The sequence below is a fragment of the Notechis scutatus genome, chromosome 2, assembly GCF_049901735.1.
Source record: "Notechis scutatus isolate UNSWTSFEM ecotype Mainland chromosome 2, rNotScu1.2, whole genome shotgun sequence".
Lineage (NCBI taxonomy): Eukaryota > Metazoa > Chordata > Lepidosauria > Squamata > Elapidae > Notechis > Notechis scutatus.
This window is the reverse complement of record NC_142010.1, coordinates 52,885,277-52,901,511: the sequence shown is the minus strand read 5'-3', so window position 1 is coordinate 52,901,511 and position 16,235 is coordinate 52,885,277. Positions and strand designations below refer to the sequence as shown.

At 35.9% G+C, this 16,235-nt stretch overlaps 1 protein-coding gene across 5 annotated transcripts in view; it reads left to right on the top strand.

Annotated features, from left to right (window-relative positions):
• FLNB (filamin B) overlaps nt 1-16,235 on the top strand; it is an 83,282-nt gene that overhangs the window by 39,893 nt on the left and 27,154 nt on the right. For all 5 annotated transcript variants that reach the window (XM_087954718.1, XM_026677812.2, XM_087954716.1 and 2 more), the window contains exons 10-24: nt 631-757; nt 1,246-1,382; nt 2,215-2,408; nt 2,932-3,045; nt 4,621-4,764; nt 5,734-5,857; nt 6,108-6,268; nt 7,332-7,422; nt 7,655-7,824; nt 11,411-11,528; nt 11,802-12,064; nt 12,710-13,307; nt 13,667-13,840; nt 14,899-15,061; nt 15,719-15,879. In XM_087954718.1, coding sequence (XP_087810844.1) covers nt 631-757; nt 1,246-1,382; nt 2,215-2,408; nt 2,932-3,045; nt 4,621-4,764; nt 5,734-5,857; nt 6,108-6,268; nt 7,332-7,422; nt 7,655-7,824; nt 11,411-11,528; nt 11,802-12,064; nt 12,710-13,307; nt 13,667-13,840; nt 14,899-15,061; nt 15,719-15,879 — 2,739 coding nt within the window. The remainder of the gene's footprint in view (nt 1-630; nt 758-1,245; nt 1,383-2,214; nt 2,409-2,931; nt 3,046-4,620; nt 4,765-5,733; nt 5,858-6,107; nt 6,269-7,331; nt 7,423-7,654; nt 7,825-11,410; nt 11,529-11,801; nt 12,065-12,709; nt 13,308-13,666; nt 13,841-14,898; nt 15,062-15,718; nt 15,880-16,235) is intronic.

Genomic DNA, 16,235 nt, shown 5'->3' with positions numbered 1-16,235 from the left:
ATTTCAGTGAACTGAAAGTTCATCCATGTGGCAGTCTGCTCTTCAATTTGGGGAACATAACCTGATTTGAAAGGGATTTCTGGCCTCTAAATTAAACAAATGGATGTCCATCTCACTTTCATACAAATCAGTATGGATTTTGAGGAGTCTTTGATAAAATGAGTTGTAATTTTTACACAATGCTGCTTGAGCATTGGCTAGAAAATGTTGCCAACTGTGCAATGGTGAAGACAATAGGCTTGTATCAACAAACTTTAGAATATTTAGGCTCTCAAGAAAACTAAATCAAGTAGGCATTCCCCAAATATTTGTGGTCATGAGGTCTGACAAAGCTTAAGCTTTCCTTGTTTTCACATATGACATGCATAATGTTGCAGACTAAGGAATAACATAGGGAAATGAATTAAGCACGGTAACATAACACTTTTACTCATCACATTCTTCTGGAAATGTTTATGCTGTCTTTATTACATGACTAGGGGTAGTTTCTCCCCTTTGCAACAATTTTTGGATGAGAAGAAAAAATGACTTCATTCTTGGCAATTGATCTTGAAACATACAATTACCTATATCTAGAGAATGTAGGCTGGAGTTATTAAAGGCTAATGCTAAATTAATGATATTTTTCAGAAGGCTTGGAAGAGCTTGTAAAACAAAAGGAATTCATGGATGGAATATATGCATTTGAATACTACCCAGTAAACCCAGGGAAATACATTGTCACAATTTCTTGGGGAGGTCACAACATCCCCAAAAGGTGGGTTGAAACAATTCATATGTTGTAATTGAAAGTGATTCCATAGTAAATTATTTTGAAACGATGTGAGTTGGAAGTACATTGCATTGGTGACAGTTTCAGTTTTAGTTCTAAGCTTTACTGTGCGACAAAGGGATATCCCGTCTTTCCAGTGTAACCTAAATTTAGTAATAGGTACTAAGAAACAAGTAAAAAAAAAGACAAGTCTTTGGAGCAGAAAGACATTTAGGACATCAAATTCCCAATTTAAATTTTGTGTTCTCCTCTTTCTTGAAAATACTAATGGATGTCTACATGATGTTTCATCTTAACTGCCCTGTGAGATGACTTAGGTATGGAATTAGATATTAGCTTTAAATTGTTTAGTAAACTTTTTGGTAGCCCTTTGGTTCTGACTGTTCTCTCTCGATAAGCAGACGTGGATTAAATATATGTGTGCCCATGATTGTTGCCTCTTCATTTTTCCTAATTTGACTTTCTTATCCTAGCCCATTTGAAGTGCAAGTCGGTCCTGAAGCTGGACCTCAGAAAGTAAGAGCTTGGGGGCCAGGCCTTCATGAAGGAGTTGTTGGTAAATCAGCAGACTTTATTGTAGAATCCATTGGTCCGGAAGTTGGATCCCTAGGTAATAACCTGGCTCATTACACTGCTTCCTTCCAAAACAGGTGTTACATGATAGATGGTGTCTAATTATTTCAATAGTAAGAATTTCCTGTTGTTGAAGTAATGGGTTGAATTAAATCTTATCTTCTAACTATATTTAAAGGGAATTGGCTTTGCACAGTACTTTTGATGTCAATTATAAGTCTATATTCTATTCTCATCTGAAAGAGATTAGCAGTAAATAATGACCAATAATTTTTTTCTTCAAGGTTATCAAGCTAATAGCATGATTAGCCTTGCCTTGAAACAGAATCTGGTATTATAAAAGTAGGAAACATCCTAACAAAAATCATAGGACATGTTAATGCTTAGTGCTGTGGATTATAGGTATGGAACTACAGTGCAGTGCATGGATTAAATGAATTCACATATCACATTAAACTATGGCTTGCTGACTCATCCAAAGCGTCTGGGATCCCACAAAATGCAAAGCCATAAATGATGGCTTATAACTACAATGTTCTGTTGAGACGTCACATAAAACCTAAGCTAAGCAAACTGTTATCACTAGGTACAATCTGTTATCCCTGCTATTGAGGTATTGTAGACATTGGCTGAAACAAAAACTTTGAGATTGGAAAATAGCTTTGGAACAGATATAATCAAGCTCACATGTTTGGTTAGACTGGGTTTATTTCTAATTCTAAAATACAGCATTTTCTTGTCTATGATTAATGAATTGTATGAGCCTAATCAACTATTGCTTATTCAGCAGTCTCTTGTTAATGACATTGCAGCTTAATATACAGCCTTAAAAATCCTAAATTTGAGTGCCTCTAAAATCTTTTTTTCAGGCTTTGCTATTGAAGGCCCATCACAAGCAAAAATTGAATGTGATGATCAGAATGATGGCTCATGTGACGTGAAATATTGGCCTAAAGAGGCTGGTGAATATGCTGTTCACATTATGTGTGATGATGAAGACATCAAAGATAGTCCTTACATGGCTTACATCCAGCCAGCATCTTTAGATTTCAACCCTGACAAGGCAAGGATACAAAGAGATGATGATTCTGCCCTTTTTATATATCATTCAAGGCAGCAAATATTATTTATCTAATAAACCTGCCTCCTATGAGGTGGGTTGGGCTGAGAGGGAGTCACTGGTCCAAAGTCACAGAGCCATAACTCACCGTTTTTTTTTTTTGAAAAAGTTTAGAAATTGTAAGAATTTGGTAGTTTTGGGGATTGGAGGTATTCCAACAGATTAGGCCTGAGGCCTGAGTAGTACTAATCACTGTATTATTAAATTCAGGATTGGGTCTTTTAAATAAGGACAATCTATGTACATGCTAGATGAAGAATCATCTCATAATATTTGCTTCATTTGAATTGTAAGATGCTCCCTTGAGCATTCAATAAAAACATGTTTATTTTTAATATTTAAGCAGACAAACTATTAGACTGGATGTGAAGAGCAAACTTGGGACAATTCAGTGTTAGTAGTATAAGGGACTATAAAAGCATCTTGGCCTATTCTCTCACCTTATATCTTGCTCATCTTTTTCTAGGTAAAAGCTTATGGCCCAGGGCTTGAAAAAACTGGCTGCATTATGAACAATCCTGCAGATTTTGTAGTTGATACAAAGGAAGCTGGGAATGCTCCACTGAAGATATATGCACAAGTAAGGCCAAAGATCCAAGCAGCATTCGCTCCTAATCCATGTAATGGATCCATCTAAGGATCTTGAATTATGAACACAAATTCTTGGCAATATTCATAAGTTTCTTCTTAAATGTAGTGGGGCTGTAACATTTAAATAAGACATTATAAGGGCCTACCCCATCTCTATATTTGAAAAGGTTTGATTTGGCACACACCTTTATTACAATGATGTGAGTTTTCTGTCACCTCACTGAGAACCAATTTGCACCTAAAATCAAGGTAATATAAGTCACTTGCTAAATAACTAGAATTCATTGATTAAAAGTAGGGTGATTGATAATTCTTATTTGATGGTCTAATGAAGAGGAAACATGAAAAACTTGCTATATTGAGGATAGATTGAGTTACACCAATTCTTCATGATTTTGCTTCATTATTGAAGGTGAGGGAGATAAATGAACTCTTCTACCATCTGCTTTTTCAGTACATAAGTGGCAGTGTGTGTGTGAGATGACCCAGGGCGTGGCACAAAGGCAACACAGTCACATAAATAAGAAGAGACCAACTTTGCCCCCAATGTCCACGTTACCTTCAGATGGAGAAAAAACTCCCAAGAACAGTCTTTAAATGGAGGAAATTCAGTCTGAAAACAAAGTACATACAAACTGTAAATAAAAATCCACACAAACCACGCTGCAGTTTTTAACTTTACAGGGCAGGATAAGGAATTGCAGACTTGAAAGGCCAGCAAAACACACACAGTTGGGAAGATGCCAGGACCCTAGATAAGCCTCCACAATACCAGATAACTCACGATTTGCTCTCAACAATTTGCTGTGCACAACCCCCCCTTTTAAACACTGTGTTCCCAGCTGCAGCTAATGAAGGAAATCAGGGCCCTTTCCTCCCCCGTAAGCCACACAACTCACATTCCTCCCTGCGTGCCCTAGGATGAAGGGGAGTGAGCCTGGATCTTCCTCAGAATTTCCTCTGCCTTGCTCTACCTCTCCCCTGCTCTGCCCAGTCGGACTTTGCCCTTCCCCAGTTTCTTCCACAGCCAATGGAGCCACACTCCCACTCCCTGTCAGCTGCTCTGCGTCCCCCTCAGAATCAGATTCTGACAGGGGCATGACACTGTGTTTGGCATGCAATCTACATCTTATTTCTAAATGGAAAGAAAATAATAGGCTGGAAATAAAGTTTGATATGCTACCTCCTTCTGTCTTTCAATTTAGAAATACTTTCAGGATAGGTAATAACAATTGAATGTGAAGTAGTGAGCATAATGAAAATAGAAGTCATCAAGATCCTTTCCATAAGCTCTTGAGAACTGATCCCAGTGCTTCACTCTCCTGGAGTTATTTCCACAGGGTAGTTGGTAGTATTTGATCATGGGGAAGAGATAATCCAGCTGCAGCAGAATGAGCACAAATGTATGGAGAACAGAAGTTCCATAAAAAGGCCTAAGTTTACTGGTTAAGTTAAACTATATATCTGCCACCCTTTCCATGACTGTATATGCGCAACTAATGTTAAACCTGAGTTCATGTTTAGCAGCTTTAATGGAAAGCAAGCTGGCTTTTCTCTTTTTTAGGATGCTGATGGAAATCCTATTGATATTCAAACGAGGAGCAAGCCTGATGGCATCTATGCTTGCTCTTACATTCCAACCAAACCTATCAAGCATACCATTGCTGTTACTTGGGGAGGAGCAAATATCCCTAACAGTCCTTGCAGAGTAAGTAGCAAAGTGCTTGAATATCTCTAGCTGCTTGTTTTCCGATTGCAATTTGTTTCCTGACACCTTTGTACAAGTACAACAGTTTCATTGTACTTGTACAATGACAATAAAGTTCTTCTAATTCTAATTCTTTTGCAAGATTAGATTAACTGATACTTACTTGAAAGCAAAAGCTGAATCCTGTTCTTTTAAAGTCATTTTTATTAATCACATTTTTTTTAAAAGGAAGAAGTGAAAAAAAAATGGATGCAAAGATAGTAAGAGGACAAAGTAGCTACAGTTGTACAGTTAGTTCCCAGTATATCTTTAATGAATAATTTAACCATACATTATTTTTAACAATAAAGAAAACAATTTTAGATATCCTTTTGAATTTCTGAACTGAGTGTCAAGGTCCACTATTTTGTCATTTAAAAACATCATCTAAAAAGTACTAAAATATAAATATTCGCTTTCTAATTTTTCCTTTGTTGTTCTCTGATAGACAATATTTATAAATAATTAGCATTTTTATGTATTTCTGAATAAATCTTACTCTTATTCTAAAATGAGATTAGGAATACCTAGGTTAGGAGTGAGAACATTGAATTAAGATGAAGGAATTGTTTTTGGATCAGTGTTCTTTTAATTTCTCTTTGGGCTCACATGGGCTCCTCAGAGGTTTCCAGTTGGCCACTACGAAAACTAAATAATAACTAACTGGGCCCTAGTCTTTCTTCTATGACTGAGGTGTTGGATTGAGGCCAGAAAGACCTAGGGTCACCCGCATTTCATTCCCAGAGGAATCTTGGAAAAAAAGATGCATGCCCCCTTGAGGTCTTAGAGAACAGATTCAACAAATACATAAAACTACATATTGAATGTCAGTAGAAGAAACTTAAAAGTATTGTCTGACTAATGCTGAATATTCTAAAGTGCTTAATTCATATTTATTAAGTTCACATTTTGAAAATGTATGCCATGTAGGTCCAGATTGGACAAGGCAGTCATCCTCAGAAGGTGAAAGTTACTGGACCAGGGGTGGCAAGGAATGGTCTGAAAGCTAACGAACCTACTCATTTCACTGTGGACTGTACAGAAGCAGGCGAAGGTAAAAACAGATTGGTATACCAAATTGCTGAGTAGTGACACCCCACCCTTCTCAGTACTCTTGTTAGAAAATTAAGCTGAAAAGCTGTTAAAAGAATGCTTGATTCCCATAATGTTGCTTTTAGGTGGATGTCCTTTCTCATTCTAGTAGCTGATAGAAACTGTATTTTAAGGAAGAAATATTTAAGCAGCAAAGGGTGCTATAGGGTGAAAATTATCAATACAATTTCTAGTGAATTGTTTCTTACCAGGTGATGTGAGTGTGGGTATCAAGTGTGATGCTCATGTAATAAGTGAAGAAGAGCAAGACATAGATTTTGGCATCATTCACAATGCTAATGATACATTTACGGTGAAATACAACCCACCTGCAGCTGGACGCTATACTGTTAAAGTGCTGTTTGCTGGAGAGGTACGTCATTATCTGATAAGGCTTTTGATACCAACCCTTGTTTCTAATCCCTAAAATATCTGAGATGTATGGTTTCTAATATTGGGTATAAGACTAAAACCATCTGGATAGAGAAAGTTGGCTGAGTGGTTGTATTATAATCATATCTATATATAATCATATCCTGAGGGCAAATACTGTATATACATGTCCAAGGATAATGAAACTATACACAAATATGTCATGTCTTAATAAAACATGTACTTTGGGCAGATTGATAGAAGCAATGTGATAAAAATTGGCCTTAGTTCTAATATATACAACTACAATGACTTTTATTTAATTTGAATGATATAATAAACTTGGATGGCCTTAAGATTAAATAGGACAAAGACTGCTGCCTAAGGCTCTAGAAAAAATGCTGTAGTAGTAGATTAGTTTATTTTGACCTCCTGGATATTCAGAAGTTGCTACAAATATTTTCATTTTTTATTTGTTTACAGGGAAAACAATAATTTGGAAATAATTTAAAGAGCAGTTATATGCAAGGGACAGTACATGCAAGGATTTTTTTTTTTTTTACTATGCAAGCCTCAGGATTTTTCTTCTTTATGGAAATTTTATTGAAAAATTTAGTTTACTTTATTGTCATTGCACCTCATACAACAAAATTAAATGCCATCTTCAGTGTAGACTATAACTATAAAAATAAAACACAAACACATATCCTTCGCATTCTATAGAATTGAATTAAAAAATTCCTGATATTGCATTAATATTGCACTGTACAGTAGAATTCAATATAGTTACTGCTCTGGGATAGAAGTTTTTTCACCTATTTGTCCTTGTTTTTGTTATCCTGTACCATCTGCCAGATGGTAATAGTTCAAAAAAGGGTGCCCAGGATGAGATGGATCTTTAACAATGTTTTTAACTTTCTTAAGGTAGCGGGAGCTATAAAGCTCTTCCAAAGAGGGGAGAGGGTAACCAATAATCCTCTGGGCAATGATGTTAACTCTTTGGAGCGCTTTCCTATCTTCCATTACATGTAATGTCAAATTTTTGTTTCTTTGTTTGTCTTAAGGAAATTCCTACAAGTCCCTTCAGAGTGAAAGTGGAACCATCACACGATGCAAGCAAGGTGAAAACTGAAGGGCCTGGACTAGGTAAAACAGGTAAGATTTCTGCTTGATTATTAGGCAACTATTTAATTGGCTCTTTGTTGGTTGCAGTCATAATAAAAAACAAGCGTATTCCTTGTCAAGGCCCGTAAATGGATGCTAAATAAGTAAATCTGGAGTATGAAAAAATAAATTTGTAATATTCTGTTCATAAAGGGTTTGCACTTGTTTTTCCAGAACATGTCTAGACATGATGATAATGAATTTCATTCCTTTATCTATCCAGGTGTGGAAAATGGGAAGCCCACACACTTCACTGTGTTCACAAAAGGTGCTGGGAAAGCCCCTCTGGATGTCCATTTCAGTGGACCAATGGAAGGAGATGCTATCAAAGATTTGGACTTCATTGACAACTATGATTATTCCCACACTGTAAAATACACTCCTGTACAGCAGGTAAATTCTCCTACGAAAGGATAGAAATGTGATGCACATTTCTTTAAGTCTATAAATTGGAGGCAGTTTGCAACATTTCCAGATCTTGTTTTGTTCACAACAAGTTTCTAATACACATGTATTTTTATTTATTTATTTTCTGAAATTATTTCTATTTCTAATATAACAATACTATCTTATGTACCTTTGCAGAATCCCTTTTTCAATTAAATTTTCACCCATTATCTCTAAATAACCCCTGTTTCTCTATATCTTGTTTCTGTCCTTTATAATTTCTTTTCCTTTCCTTCTTCCCTCTCTTCTTCTCCCTCTCCTTTTTACCCCCTTGTCTCTCTACTTCTAATTCTCTCTTCTGTATTCCCCTCTTCTGTTGCTTTCTAATATTATACTTATTTTTCAAACCATTCTTCTTTTTTTTGGTTGTTTTTTCAAATCTCAAACTTTTCATTCTCTTTTGCCCACATAAAATTACTTGTTCATTAAAGATGGCTTATTCTTTGTCCCAATCTTCTTGTTCTGCAGGTGTTTCTTGTTTCTCATAGTTCCAAATCTCCATTTCTAAGAATTGCAATACGAAGCCAAAAGAACCTCTCCCTTCTTTTGCATCTTCTTTGTACTTTTTAAGTTCCATTTTCAGTTTTTCTAAGAGTGGTGCTATTTTAAACACTTTTAAACAACTACCTGATTGATTTTAGTCATTCAAATGCAAGAACCAAAAATCCAGAGATCACGAAGTAATCCAAATACTCCCAAGCTGTTTCTTCTTGCTTCTTTTTTCCACTTTCTCTTCCTGGGGTTCTACTATTTTGTTGCCAAGTTTCAGTTAAAATGTATCTTTTAGAAGTCTTATTGAAGTTTTACTGTAAATTCCTTTTCATTCCAGGCAGTCTCCTCCCTTTTTTCCAGATCCTGCCCTTTTATTCTTTTTCTCTCCTTTCCTGCTTTCAAAAGCTTTTGAGTATCCAGAAATCTTTATTATCCCTTTGACATTTTATTTTCAGCTTAAATGCCTATTGATGTCAAAGTGGATTTTTTTTTTCAATTTCTTGCTTAAGTCTCTTAGCTGTCAGTATAGGGAAAGGAAAAGAAGAAAAAAAAACCCAAATCTTTTCCCTTTTCTCTCTCCTTCGCTGCTTCAAAGTCTTCTTTGGGAACAATGTTATTTTTTTATAGTTTAAATTCCAGGGTACCTTAATTGTTGCTTTTGCAGTTTAACCTGGTCAACCAAAACTTTCTCTTCTTATCTTCCTCCTGCACATTCTTTTCTGGTCGAGTTCTTCTTTGTGGTGGCCATTTCTGACCACCGCTGCACCCGCCTTTGGGAAAGGGAGTAATGGCCAGCTGAAGAGGAGAGATAAGGCTCTCCTTAACCCTGCTGGCAGTCTCCCCCCTCTTCACCACCTCTACGGGGTGGCTTAGCCCCAAAACCAGCCGGCTTGGGGCACTCCAGCGGCGAGCACGGATTGATACCACGCACGATTGCGGTTTTGGTCTGGCCGCAAAGAGGCTCAAACTGGAACTCCCATACATATGTATTTTTATTAAACAATGCTCTGAAAGCTGTTTAATCCATTTTAAACTCTGATTCCAGCTAAATTTTGTTTATAGGAATTTAAGTCATAGTTTCCAATTAGCATGTGTTTCTAACAGTGTGCAATGTTACTGTTGGCTCTGGGACATCATCAGGCAAGCAGCAAAGCAAAACTGAAGATTACTGTTCACCCTGAACTGGAATCCACACATTGGTGTAATTCTTCTGCTTGTTACATGGGCTGTCATTTAGTTCTGTGCTGAGAGACAGTAAGGGTGATTATTGGCAGAGACAATTTTCAAAATAAACTTGTTTTTCATATTGTTATGATATCTAGGCTATCTTGCTGACCCCAACAACTTTTAGGTGCCTCTTCTTTGGAGTAACTAAATTCAGTGATGTCTTTTGTTTTGGTTGGATCTTGCTAGCATCACTGATGCCAACTTTATCTTAGGTGTGCTGGTGTTGTAAGTGGAAATGGATTTTAACTTCTGAACAGTGTTTCTTTGTATAAATTCTGACAACTGTCTGCAAGTGTAGCTTATATTTGAAGAACTGTCTTCAAAATATGGTTGACTCTTGTCAAATATTTATCATTTCTTGATTTAGTTCAGAAAGTCAAGCCTTTTTCGAAGCCAGGTAATCCATGATACACGTCAATAGACTTATGATGATATTTTTCAGATAACAGATAATCAGAGTTGGAAGGGACCTTGTAGTCATCTAGTCCAACCCCCTGCCCAAGCGGGAGACCCTACATCATTTCTGACAAATGGCAGTCCAATCTCTTCTTGAAAGTCTCAAGTGATGGCGCTCCCACAACTTCCAAGGGCAAGCTGTTCCATTGGTTGATTGTTCTCACTGTCAGAAAATGATATCTAATAATATAAAAGATTAAATGAGATTTAATAATGGAATCCTATCATAATTCTGTTATGAATTGAAAACTAAACAGTAGCTAGTGACAGTTTTGAATAATGCTGCCTTATTTAAATGGTGCACGATATACATTTCTGTATTTCTGGCAAGCACTCTGAATGGAAATAGGGAAGAAACAGGTTTAAAGGGTGAGATTGGAAAGCAAAATAGTCCTTACACTGTCAGATTTGTAAATATTGCAATGAGAAATACCACTTATTAAATATTAAGCTATGTCTAACCCTATGAAAATATAATTTCAATTCCCAAGGAATTAATTACCAAAACTGTCTTATGATATACAACTTGGTTACAAGGATTTCTCTTATTATGCTATTCTGGCCCTTGCCCAAGTCACTTCATTGAAAAAAATGTCAACATATCTATTCTATACCAGCTTCTACTAATTTAGTGGCATATTAATGAATATATTAATATTCCACAAAATAGAGAAAAGGGTATATTAATCTTGCTCATTTTAAGCTGCTAAATGGCAGTTTCTAGGCAGTCAGCACTTCTTCCTTCTAAGCACTTAATTGATTTGCTAAACAGGAACAACAGTGCAATTGTCCTCCTGTTTTTGAGGGTAGTTATAGATGCTGTTGAAATTTCAGAACAGTACATAAAGTGACAGTGGGGGTGAATGTGAACCAAAAAAGTAGATGGTAACCAAACTATATGCAGAAGAGAAAGAACAAACCTGGCCTATTCCAATGTGCAGATATAATAACATATCTTAAATAGATAGTATCCCTGAAGATTACCTAGTTTTGTAATGAAACGTCTACAAGCAAACAACCAAGCTCAAAGAACACCAAGGACTCCAGATTATAGTCTGTCAGGTCTCAAAAATTTGAGTCCTACACAAATATCTGAATGTAAAATTGGTATTATATACAAATGATAAAAATTTCAACATCTTTTATATTTTTAAAATTTTTAATATCATTGTATTTCTCAGTATTTCTGATTTGTTATTCTTAAAGATGTGTTTGTATATACTATGAAAGATTCTTCTCTAGAAATCTGGAAGTGAGCATCTACCTGCATGATTTCTGGAAAAGTTTATCCTGAAATGTTAATTTATTACAGCGGTTTAGTATGAAATGACTTTAAAAATATATCTGAACTCTCCAGGGTAACATGGAAATTCAAGTGAATTATGGCGGTGATGCTATTCCTGGAAGTCCTTTCACTGTAGATGTTGCTGCGCCACTTGACTTGAGCAAAGTTAAAATCAGTGGCTTAGAAAACAGTAAGTAACTCATCTAGTGTATACTTTGTACTAGAATACAAATGAAAAACTTAACTGCAGAATACACCATTCTAAAATGAAGGATGAGATGCGGTAGAGCCTTGTGAGTGTGAATTGAGCAGCCATATAAACTTGTTAAAAAATAAAAATGCTTTGATGTAGCATTACTTCCTTTGTGCATATATGTCTATTCCTCAAACTATTAATGGATTTTCCATGCATCTGGTGGAAAGAGGCCCATTTTCAATCTTCTTTTTTTTTTAATTTTCTAAGGAGTTGAAATAGGGAAAGACCAAGAATTTATCATTGACACGAAAGGAGCTGGTGGACAAGGTAAACTTGATGTGGCCATAATTGCCCCAACTCAGAAAAGTTTACCATGCTCAGTAGAACCTGTCACTGGAAAACAGTGTTTCAGGGTAAAGTATATTCCAAAAGAAGAAGGATTTCATGCCATTGATGTCAATTATGATGGGAATCCGGTTCTGGGAAGCCCTTTTACTATAGAAGCCACCTTACCACCAGATCCTTCTAAGGTAAGAATCCTTTTTATGGGTGGGCAATTCATTGATACCATTTTCAAGTGTGCCCTTTGCTATGATGTTCAGCAATGATCTAATTTCTGCTGAACAACTTATATTTTGTTACTAATGAGGTTGTGTGTGCAAAGCACAAACTTGGTTATGTTTACATAGCTGATGAATTTCCTGCCAACACCATCCCAGTTGGTCAAAATTAACCTGAAGGTTCTTTAGAAAGTTTTCTAGCATTGCTGTAATAACTTAGAAACTGGTATAACAGTTGGATCTGCTATGATTGCATATTTATCTCATCTGGGCATATGTTGTTATGATCTAAGCATTCAAACCGTATCACTTTCTTGATCTGAAAGCCTGCTAAATAAATGAGAAGATTAAAACGTATCTATGTATATGTATGGATTGGTTTGAAAATTAATTGTAAGACTATCAGAATGATAACGAATAGCAGTATTCTGATTAGATAGTATGGAAAAGTGTCACTGTCTTTTAAAAATAAAACTGGCATTTGAGCTTGGTATTGCAGTGTGCTTCTAAACAATAATAGAGATCTACCTAATCTCCAGAACTAGATTTAAAATTCTAGAAATGATAAATGATTTATTAGGTACTATATTCAGCACCTCTTGCTATTATTTCTAGGTGAGAGCTTATGGGCCAGGCCTCCAGGAAGGACTTGTTGGAAAACCTGCAGAATTCACAATAGACACTAAAGGAGCTGGAACTGGTGGTCTAGGCTTGACAGTTGAAGGACCATGTGAAGCCAAAATAGAGTGCTCAGATAATGGAGATGGAACATGTTCAGTCTCCTACTTACCAACAAAACCGGGTGAATACCTGGTGAACATTCTTTTTGAGGAAGTCCATATTCCTGGCTCTCCTTTCAAAGCTGACATTGAAATGCCATTTGACATTTCAAAAGTAATTGCCACGGGCCCTGGACTTCAACATGGCAAAGTGGGTGAAGCTGGATTGCTTAATGTGGATTGTTCAAATGCTGGACCTGGAAAGCTGGACCTGGAAGTTGTATCCGATTCTGGTTCTAAAGCTGATGTTGGGGTTAAAGATAATAAAGATGGAACTTATACCGTTACATATGTACCCTTTAATGCTGGTATGCACACACTCAAGTTGAAATATGGTGGAGAATTACTGCCAAATTTTCCTGCATGTGTCAAAGTTGATCCTGCCATAGACACAAGCAAAGTTCAGGTGTTTGGACCAGGAATTGAAGGGAAAGGTTTGTATATATATTTTTTAGATTAATAGGAATGTTACAAATAAATCATAACTACTTTAGATGTGCCTCTCACAGAACATAATCTTTGGATTTTTCACAATAGAAAATTAATTTCCTCATTTTTATAATGAAACTACTACTGATAGTAAATCATAGAGTTAGGAAAATAAGATGAAAGTGATTAGTAGAGTGGTTCTAACTTAAATTGCTATATAATGCTGGACAGATTATGGTTGCTTTATACAGTTTGGCACTCTTCAGTATTCTTTCTGTGCTTGAGCACTTGAACTAATGTCTGTACAATAACATGTGAGCCTATAGCATGATTTCATTCAAATGACACAATAATTGCTTTTCAGATGTTTTCCGTGAGGCAACAACAGATTTTACTGTTGATGCTAGCTCCTTGTCCAAAACTGGTGGAGACCACATCAAAGCCCAAATTGCAAATCCCTCTGGGGCTTCCACAGATTGTCTTATCAAAGACAATGCTGATGGCACATATGCAGTAGAGTTTACTCCATTTGAAAGAGGTGAGTACTACATGTCATTATTCTGGAAGAAAGCAGTGGGAAAAAGATTGTGAGGCCATCTGAATACCTTTGAAATTTTAAATTAACTGCAGTGAAAGAAGAAAGTATACTTTCTTCTATTCCTCCATTGCACACATACTAGTGGGTCTTTTCCATCAGGAGAATGCTATTGCATCATTTTGTGTGATCGGATCTGTTTTAAATTGATCTCTAGCATTGAAGCAGGTCATAGAGATGCAATCTCAGCAACTTCTGGTCCCATGTTTTTGGATTCTTTTTGGCTTGCGTGTCTTGATGTGGATAGGATGTGTAGAGATAAACAGACTGTAGCTTGTTTATTTGATCCTTTCCCACACTGTCTGATTAAATTGGCCAGGATTGGCTTGGCTTTATAGTTAAGAAAGATGAGCAATGTCTTGTTGATGTATTGCCTTATTGCTTAAAGACTGCAGTAATAAGATGTTGATTGAGAAAAGTCAGGGAGACATGTACAATTCTTAGACAAGTTAATGATATTAATGTAATGTTGAATTATATACTAGAGCTTTGAAATTTGATTGTTTATCTGATACTTTTGTTTGGGAATGGTTGTAAAAAGAATTATATTGGGGCATTAGAAAAGTTATTTTCAATATGTCAAGCAATGGCTGTTGAAAATGTGTGATCTATCTGATTTGGAAAAAGCAATATTTTCTATCAATCAAAAAGAGAGCAGCAATGTGTCTTGTGACAGAAATTCTTACGGTAACATCTTGTACTGTTCATATTAAAGTTAATCATTGGTAGTTAAAGTTAATCATTAGTTAATCATTGGTAAATTAATGACTTGATAAATATAAAATAGAAGATAGATTTTTCTTCTCTTTGTTAGTTTTTTACTTTTTATATTTTTAAAGTTGTCTTTTTAACATTAAAGATAGTTACAAAAATTAAGATATTAAATAACAAAGAGTAGAAATGTGGATATGAATCAAGTACATATTTGGTTAATAAATATGAGAGATTGCTACATTAATCTTCTCAGAGCATGTTCATAAAGATATACCTTCTACTTCCAGGTCCTCATGCAGTTGAAGTAACTTATGATGATGTTCCTGTTCCAAACAGTCCATTCAAAGTGGATGTCACAGAAGGATGTCATCCTTCACGTGTTGTGGCCCAAGGAACTGGGTTACAAGAAGCCTTTACAAATAAACCAAACCCATTTACTGTTGTCACTCGGTAAGTTTTATAAAAATTTAAGATTTTAAAATATCAATAGCCTTGCTGTCTAGAACCGATGGAAACTGAAGAGTGACAGGTTGAAAAGGGTGTAGTATATTCTAAATTAATCATGCATAATAAAGCCAAGCTGGCTGATCTATCTCTGTGCAAACTTTCACATAACCATCTAAAAGTACTTTAGGAAACAGAGGCATGAAATAACATTGTGAACACTTGCCAGTTTCTTCTTGGTATTAGCTGCTTAGTAGGGACATGCCCTGGACTGTATACAAAGACAGTTCAGAGCTCTTTGGAGCATTACTGAAAGTCGAATGATGGATAATGAAAGATGCAATATAGTTCTTAAGAACTTCCAGCCCCACCTCTTGAAATCATTATCTGATGTATACCTGCCAACTTATGTCATTACCTAAGACTTCAACATTCTCCAACCTTAATCAGAGTCTTGAGTATGGGCGAAAAGCATTAGTCAACTGAGATCTCTCTGTTCTACAAGTCTTTATTATCCTCCCTAAGCAACAGTTTTCTGTGTGAGAAAGTGTAGTAGCATGGCATAACTGATAGCAAAAATCCAATACACAAGGAACATAACAAAGTAGTCCTTAAAATAAAGTGATAATAGTTAAGCATACTAACTTTCCTTTATTTTTGCAGAGGAGCTGGAATTGGTGGCCTTGGAATAACTGTTGAAGGGCCTTCAGAATCCAAAATTAGCTGCAAAGATAACAAGGATGGCAGCTGTAGTGCAGAATATGTCCCATATGTACCAGGAGATTATGATGTCAACATAACTTATGGGGGTGAACATGTTCCTGGTAAGACTATTCCCATATTGTAAGAATGAAAAATGAAAAGACTTATCAATTGTTCTTCTTATCAAAGGGCATTTAAAACACTGATAATGAAACTTGGGAAAATGTTGAACATACTGACATTTTAATAAACAGGCAGCAAATACTATTTAATAAACAAGCAGAAAATACTGATCTTCCAGAATTCTAGGCAAATGACTAAATCACCATTAGAGTAATGGAGAATAAATTTTAATTTGATTTTGGTCAGCTAGTGATTCTGTCAGGGAATATAATACTTCCCCATATTTTACCAACCGCCAATTTTATAATATCTTCAAATGACCTTGCAACCAGTGGTGGTATGCTACCAGTTTGGC